General features: G+C 44.4%; 1 protein-coding gene across 2 annotated transcripts in view; it reads left to right on the top strand.

Annotated features, from left to right (window-relative positions):
• The window catches only part of PRKG1 (protein kinase, cGMP-dependent, type I), a 1,071,278-nt gene that overhangs the window by 1,052,481 nt on the left and 10,016 nt on the right, over positions 1-8,781 (top strand). For both annotated transcript variants that reach the window (XM_019538593.1, XM_019538592.1), the window contains exons 14-16: positions 4,057-4,220; positions 6,876-6,998; positions 7,083-7,145. In XM_019538593.1, the coding sequence (XP_019394138.1) occupies positions 4,057-4,220; positions 6,876-6,998; positions 7,083-7,145 (350 nt within the window). The remainder of the gene's footprint in view (positions 1-4,056; positions 4,221-6,875; positions 6,999-7,082; positions 7,146-8,781) is intronic.

The raw sequence follows: 8,781 nt of genomic DNA, 5'->3' as shown, positions 1-8,781 counted from the left end.
TTTATTTATTTATTTATTTATTTTAATTCCTTTCTCTTTACCTCTCTCCCCTGTCCATTCACATTTTCTCTCCACCCACACATTGTTCCAGCTGGCTCCTTCTGAATGTGGGAAAGAAAGTTCAGTCCCTGGAGGGAAGCCACACCATGCCAAGTTATATGCCACCCTCCCCATACCCTCCCACTCCAGAGGAGGGATAGAGTTCTGGCTCCTTCCATGCCTCTGTTCACCAAGCCATCTAAGCTAAGTACAGACATTCAAAAAGCCTGAGCCTGAATTGATTCAATCTTTGCAGGCTAGTCTAACCTGTATAGATTGAACTAATTTGCAAGAGAGTAGACATTCACTTTTATTTATGGAAATGCAGCCACATGCCTACAGCTAGAAGCTGGGGCGGGGGGGTGCAAGAGTAAGCACCCTGCCCCCTTCCCTTCAGGCTGAAGGAAAACTGAGCTGAGAGGGGATGTGGCCAGACCCCAGCAGGCTGAGTATGACTGGGGAGGGGTTTAAACTTCCATCCTGGCCTGTAGAGACCCCAGCTGGGGTCTTCCTGGTTTTCCCCCTATCCCCCATGCCTGCTCATGGCACAGCACAGTCTGGGACTCCCAAAGCCCCCCTCCCAGCTAGGGGGCAATCCCACAGCACCTTCCAAGCTACCAAAGCTGGGGTTCTGCTTTGGGTAGCCCAGAAGCAAAGGTCAGGTTGGAAGAAGGGAGGGGAGCAAAGTGGCCTCAGCCCAGGTGCAGACTGGCACAGAGGGATGGTGGTGGTGACTTGATCCTGGACATGAGCCCCACCAGGCACATGGACCCACTCCTGCCCTGCCTTGTATGACCATGGAGTGCGTGGTGGTGACACACAGGGACTCTTGGAGTGGAACGTGAGGCACCCCAAGTTCTGGTCAGTCCCATGTGCTACCCCAGAGGTGGGGGCCAAGGTCTGGGTTTGATCCCAGGGTGCAACCAGTGCAGGCCACTCTGCTCCCACAGGCCCCACTGCTGCTGCCAGTAAGGGCCAAGCATACATGGCAGCACTGCATGGAAGCGGGACCAGAGCAGGGCGGGGTGCCTGGAGGCTCAGGCAGGGCCAGACCCATGGAGAAGGACTTTAACAGGCCAGGAGCATGGATCACCACTGCTGCAGGAGGGAAGTGAGCCTGGACTGGCTTGTGTGATCCTCTGCTGCAACTGCCCAAGCTTTCAGGCATCGTTGGGCCCCTCCTCCTGGGCCACAGCTCTGGTCTCCTCCTCTTGACCTGCTCGTGTTGCCCTATAGCACCTGGGCCTTTCCTGCAGCTGCAGGCTTTTACCCAAACCTGCACAGTGGGAGCAGTGACCAAAGCAAGACACACTGCTAGGCAGCACTGGGGGTGTGGAGCCACTGCCTGCTGGGCACATGCGGCATAGACCGAGCTCCAGGAGTAGCCCCTTGCCCCACAGGCTGCAGCAGTGCCTGGCCAATGCGCAAGATCATGGCTGGGCCAGGCCGGAGACATGGCTGCGCTGGGGCCGCCCTGCCACTGGCACATCCTGGCCATGCACCATATCAGCTCTGCTCCCTGCTGCCAGTGGCTCTGGCCACTCCCAAGGCTCTGGTGTGGTTACACCTCATGCCCTGCCCAGTACTTGGCAGCCAAGGCCCCCACATCATGTGCCCAGCCTGGCTCAGCTGTCAGTTTCCTCTCCGGCTAGCTACCCTACCTTCCCCCACTCCCCACTGCATTCACCACTGGAGAGTAGCAGTGAGGCCGGCCCTGGCTCCTCCAGTGGTGCACATGGTGTGGGCTTTCCACCTCAGCCTCAGGTGCTGTTACCTGTGTCCCCCAGCTGCCAGATGCTGGAGCATGCACTGCTGACTCTTCCCGTACCTGGCAGCAGTGCAGTACAGCCACCTGTACCAGGTTTCAGGCACGGGATATTACCCCTGTGGCTTCCCCACTGCCACTGCCACCACCAGGGGGCCCACACTGGTCATATTGATAGGCAGAAGCTGCTGGGCGTGCAGACAGAGGCAGTGGGGAAGCCACAGGGGTAGTGTCCTGTGCCTAGCACCTAATACACAAGGCTGTTCTGTGCTTCCACCACCAGGTAGGGGAAGAGTCAGCAGTGTGCGTGCAGCTTGGCATCTGGCAGCCCAGGGGATGCAGATAACAGTGCCTGAGGGACGCAAGTAACGGGGTGAGCTTGCACCATGCATGCCACTGCAGGGTCCATGGCTGGCCCAGGCACTACTCTCCAGTGGGTAGAAGGGGCTGCTGGGCAGGAGCCGACACACTCAAGCCCCTTTCCTGATCCCCCTGCCCCCAGCCTGGAACCCTCTGCTCAGCAGGGCTCATGTCCAGAATGGAGCCACTGCCACTGCGATCCCTCTGTGCTGTCCCTACCTGTGCTTGGGGCCATTTTACTCCCCTTCTCCTCCCCCCACCCCCACAATCTGGCCTTTGTTCCTGGGCTGCCCCAAGTGAAACCCCAGACCCAGTAGCTGGGAAGGTACAGTGAGATTGCCCCCTTGGCTGGGAAGGGGTCTCTGGGGAGCCCTTGCCATGCTGAGCCACAAGCGGGGGGGGAAGCCAGGAAAAACCCATCTGGGGTCCCTGCCAGTGGGATGAGGTGGGAGGGGAGGAATTAAAGCCTTCTCCATCCGCATTTGCTTGAGGCTACTGCTGGGGCTGACCACGTCTCTGTCTCCCCACCACTCCAGCAGCAAGGTGGGTGGGAGAATGTGTCACAGGCTGCTCTGCCCCAGCCAGGCACACCCCAGCTGGAGTGGAAGGCGGGGGAGAGGGGAGAGATGGGGAATAAACCTCCTCCTTGCCTGCTTCGCCTCAGAGGCCCATGCCAGTCCAGCTTCTGGCCGCAACCCCTGCCTTAGAGAGCAGAGGGGTGGAGCCTGGAACAGGCAGCACAATCCAGTCCAGGGTTGCAAAACATGCTGGGTGACTCTGATTTAACTTAAATCAGAAAGGGGACTGGGAGAGGAGTTCCATAAACTAGTTTGACCCCAATCAGTTAAGTCTGATACTACATTCAATCAGGTATGTCTTAAACCAGTTTCAGCCATTTTGAAACTGGTTTATGTGCACTGAACTTCTGTTCTGTTACAGGTTTAAACCAGTTTCTGATGACTTAAACCAGTTTGTGTGTAACTTCTGTCCCTAGCCCTAGTGGCAAGTCACAGTTGTGCAGGTCTGAAACTTTTCTAACTTTAAATCAGCATAACATTACACAGATTTAAAATACTTGACAACACCTTTAAATATAGGCTTAACTGTAGACATGGATGCATTCCCATAGTTTTCAGGTAAACCTTTAAGGTCAGTGGAGCCACTTGTACTAAAAATTAAGCATGTGTACCACTCTGTGTATTGAATGTGAAACTGAAGGTCTCAGTGGATACTTTCATTTTCAGCAGATAAACTTGTATTCCACTGGTAGCCCTTAAGCAAACCCCCACTGAAATACTTTCATGTGTTAAACAAAGAGGAAAATATGGCCAACAAAAAGTATTTTTCTTGGACTATGCTCTGCCTAAGTTGTAAATGCTATGAGTTCTTCAGATGGCATGGATTACCGCATAAAGTAGAGAATTAGGATGAACCACGGAAGATGCTTATGTTGACCTAAACTGTTGTCTACCTTTTGTTCTGTCCTAAGTAAACTGAACTGAATAGTTCATTATTCCGCTAGAAGTTGTGTGTTAAAAGAAAGAATGTGAGCAATATAGAAATCCCCAATATGGCTTAAATGAAGCAGATCATAGATATAACGGACTTATTAAAGTAGCTCTGTTAATCACTAACCATCTATCAAGAGACATTTGGATCATTGTCATTTGCTCAGTTTAAGAGAATCTTCACTGTATATTACAAGAGTTAATCAAGAAAAAGTTGCTATATAGTTTTCTGTTTATTTTAAACAACTCTGGACACTTGGATTATGATGAAATTTCCATGAGGAAACCTTTATTTCTGCTTTGATTCTCTGTAAAAAAAACCTAAACACTTCACTGAAATGTCCTTTATTTCTTTGCCTTGATAGAATTCTATTTCTTTCACAGGTTGATTTTGGCTTTGCAAAGAAAATAGGATTTGGAAAGAAAACATGGACTTTTTGTGGAACTCCAGAATACGTAGCCCCAGAGATCATTCTGAACAAAGGTCATGACATTTCAGCAGACTACTGGTCATTGGGAATCTTAATGTATGAACTCTTGACTGGCAGGTATGGGCATTGGAACTGGAACTGCTGATAAAAATAGATCAACGAATTTCAAAATATTTCTGTCACTGTCACTTTGATTAGGACATTAGAAGATTTGGAGCTAGCATTGTTGTAATGTTGTAATGGCATAGAATTGTTTGATAAACAAAATAATTAGTTTTCCAGTTCTGCGAAAGGGGGAGGAGCCTGGTGTTACCTCACCCCTATCCTTTTGCAGTAACTAACCTCCTTCTGCAGCTCAGGGAGATAAGTGCAGCTCAGTAAATTGTCTCTTAACTGGCCTCAGTCAGTCAACAACAGATTTTATTTCCACTCCTGACTGAGACTAGCTGATCAGCTGCATGACAGACAGGGCTAGAATCATAAAATCATAGAAAAAGAAACATAAGGAAGCACTGACGTGCAAGTCACAATCCACCTGCTGTAATATTTATATAGCATGGAACACACTCCTCCTGCCTATCAGTGTCAATAAGTGTTACAACCACAGATTAAAGAGGAAGGAGGGTCTTTAAAGTTATGATATAATGCAAAAATATAAGTCCATTTTTACAGTTATCCAGGCCATTCTGCAGAATGATTTGAACAGGTTTCAAAATGTTTATTATAATGTCTGTTTTAGATACAAATATTAAGAAAATAACTGTGATCTAGACATTTGAAACTTGTTTCCATTTACACAGAGTTTCCCTACAGAATAAAGATATTTATTGAAACTTGTTTGGGGGCAGAAGAAGAACAAACTCTCCAAAGCAGGAACAAAAGTGTTATAGCCATCACAACGAGCATGTCTTAGATATAACATTACAAGATTGGATGAGGCAAAGTGATTAATTTATTTCAACTTAGACCATTCCTTCCTTCACTGTCAGTTATACCCTAATTACTCCTCACTCAAAATTGAGACCATCCAGGTTTATTAATGTAATGCTTATGTACAATGTGGAGCTGATGGCAACCTTCAGCATATGTCTGGAATTAGGCTCAAACTCCTGTTTCTAGATCCACATCAAGACATATTAGCCATTTTACCACATTGCCCCTTAACACATGTAAAACAAATCTGAATTTCACTTTCAGCCACTGAGCTGCTGTTTCAAGGAGTTTAAAATAAACTAGGTTCTTCCTGAAAAACATATTCCAAATGCATCTTATTAAAGTAATATAATATTCCATGAAGAACTACAAATACTGTATTTAATATTATAACATGTTTAATAAAATTAACAAATGGAAACTCCATTTTGAGTCCTATACCTTCTGAAATATCCCTGGATGACTACAACTTATTAGAAAAACAGGATTCTATCCTTTAATCTACTTTTGCACTGAAGGCACAACAGTCTTTTGAACAATTTCTTATGAATTAGTAGAATTTCTTATTCTAATGAAACTCTATTCCAATAAGTTTCTTTGAAGGTTGTCTAATATAACTTCAGGGTAATTTAAATTACAAAATGTTTGATGAAATGATTTCCAACACTGAAAGAAAAAAATTAAGTTACACTATAACTAAATATTTGCATTTTTTTTAACTGTCCAAACCATACATAATCTGTGTTCATAATTTATCTATCCCTGAAATAAAATTATAAATGTGAGACTTGCTTTTTCCCCCGTTTTATGCAATGTCTATGATGAAATTAATGTTATCCTTTTTTGGAATATGCTGATAAGTTTTTCTGCCAAAGAATCAAACTCCAGCCTTCCAATAAATACTTTGTATTAATCTGGAATTTCACATATTTTTTGATTTTGAAAGTATCATGATTACCATGTAGTTTATAATACTATGTAGTAACTACATATATTTAAAACTACATATATTGGAAAATCTTCTAGACATTGTCCAGTCTATCCTGTAAATCATTCAGTTAAAGTTCTTTCATTTTATTTTTCAAAACACCAATCAAATAAGGGATAATTCTTGGTCTTCTGCATGAAGTTCAAACAACAGACTCACCAAAGAAGCTCTCCATGAGAGTTGGAAGGAGCAGAATCTTCACCTCATCCTCTTCCACAGCCACACTACTGTCTGCTGTCCATGTGCATTTCCTTTGCATTAATCTAATCCAGTCATGCACCCACTACCACATGTACTGCCGCATGTACAGCCTCACCACTGCCTGTTCTAACTGTATCTTTGTTTCTTTAGAGAAGACAAACAATAGTCATAGGGCAGAAAAATGCAAAACTATTACATAATGAGTCAAATACAAAATAAATCAAGGATTTGGAACCTGAATTACCCTCTCGTTCCTCAAGCTGGCAATATGGGAAACTGTATGTTTAGTCTATGCAAAGGAAGAAATATCTTATATCACATTTTAGTCTCCTTTTCTGGACAACTGGAACATCATAAATGAAATCCAGATACAAGCAATTCCAAAATCTCTTAATTGGAGAAAAGGTTACTAGGGCTTGGACATTTGAGGAGATAAGATAGGAAGCATCCTAGAGAACTCCTTAAAAATATAATATAAAGTATTTCAGCAGTCCTGATTTAGCTCCTTTTCCTTCAATGTTCCTAAGGCCCCAGGGGGATAAATAGTATTAGCCATATCATGTCATTGCTTCCCTTTGCTTCATCATAGGCTGCCATGAAACTACTTTTAAGACCTGCCCTTAACTTTTACCTTCTCTCTTCTCTTCAAGTCCACCTTTCTCAGGCCCAGACCCCATGAAGACCTACAATATCATACTAAGGGGGATTGACATGATTGAATTTCCAAAGAAGATTGCCAAAAATGCTGCTAATTTAATTAAAAAACTATGCAGGTAACAAGCTTAAACTTATTAGAGAAAAAAAGTCAGAAAGACAGAAAACAAGATTAGTAACTTACTTTTTTGCTCACTTTTTAGGGACAATCCATCAGAAAGATTAGGAAACTTGAAAAATGGTGTAAAAGATATCCAAAAGCACAAGTAAGTATATTTCATAACTGTTGGTTACTTCATGTGGAAGAAATACTGTTTTCAAACACCCTTATTTTTTAAGAAAAATCAATTAAAATTTTTTTTTTACTTTAGATTATTTTGCACTGTGTTAGACGTTTTATCACATTCTGGTCTCTGTTCTATTCTTTAACATGCAGCAAACAAGGTGATACGTGGAGTGAAAGAGCATACTCAGACACAGTAGTATTCTGGACCTTTGCTTATACAACTGGAAGCTTTGTTCTGCTGACTTTTTAGAATTCTGTGACAAACTTGTTCTCTTTCAATTTTTACTTTACTAATATATTTACTATTAAGTTTAGTATGGCTTTACATAATGCATTATGTGTTAGCAGTTCCTTACAAGATGCTGCAGTTTCACTTATCTGAACAATTTCATTTATCTGAATGGCTTCAGTAGTTCTTTCCAAAGGGGTTTAGATAACCAAAAATGTACTGTATGTCCAAATGGCAGTCTGCCCCACAGTATTCAGAATCACCATTTACATTAATCCCTTTATATTTTATCACTACTTCCTAAGGTCTTCCTCTATTTTTTTTTACTGGGCCTATACCTGTAGAATTCTAGCAGAGTTGACATTTCTGATTTCTCTGACTCTTTTGAATATAATAGAATACAACCTCTCACTGATATTTCACTTGCTCTGTTTGTTCCCAGGAAGTTGATCTTGAAAGCAGATTTAGTTTGTGCAAATTTCACTCTATTTAACATAACTCTGTTGTTATAAATTTCAGGTAAAATGAGTGTGGAATGCTAAGCTATCATCAGAGGACTGGTGGTGGAGGGGTCATATTTAACAGGGAGGGATGTGGGCAGTGGGGTCCCCCAGGGCTTGGTCCTCGGGCCCACACTGTTTAATCTCTTTATTAGTGACTTGGCTGAGGGGAGGTGAAAAACACCCTGTTCAGATTCACTGATGACACCAAGATCTGGGGTGAGGTGGGCAAGCTAGAAGGGAGGGACAGGATACAACTGGACCTGGACAGGTTGCAGGGGTGGGTGAATGAGAATAGGATGGGATTCAATACTGACAAGTGCAGGGTACTTCACTTGGAAAGTACGAACCAGCAGCATACCTATAGGCTGGGGAACTCCCTTCTCAAAGCAGAAAGAGATCTTGGAATCATTATCGATTCCAAAATTAACATGAGCCGCCAATGTGAGGATGTGGTCAGTAAGGCCAACCGCACCTTGTCATACATCCACAGATGCATCACAAGCAGGGCCAAGGAGGTGATCCTCCCGCTCTATGCGACACTGGTCAGGCCACAATTGGAGTACTGCATCCAGTTCTGGGCACTGCACTTTAGGAGAGATGTGGCCAGCATCGAGAGGGTCCAGAGGAGGGCCACTTGTATTATCCGGGGACAGCAGGGCAGACCCTATGAGGAGAGGCTACAGGACCTGAACATGTTCAGCCTTCTCTTGTGAAGGGGACCTGGTGGCCATCTACAAGCTTACCGGGGGGACCAGCAGGTAATGGGAGAGACCCTGTTCACCCGAGCACCTCCCGGAGTAACAAAGAATAACAGCCATAAGTTGTTTGATAGTAGGTTCAGGGTGGACATTAGAAGACACTATTTCACAGTCAGGGCGGCTAGG

The sequence above is a fragment of the Crocodylus porosus genome, unplaced genomic scaffold (assembly GCF_001723895.1).
Source record: "Crocodylus porosus isolate Cpor-Errol unplaced genomic scaffold, CroPor_comp1, whole genome shotgun sequence".
Taxonomy (NCBI): domain Eukaryota; kingdom Metazoa; phylum Chordata; order Crocodylia; family Crocodylidae; genus Crocodylus; species Crocodylus porosus.
Note: the sequence above shows the minus strand (reverse complement) of the source record. Positions and strands in the feature narration are given on the sequence as shown.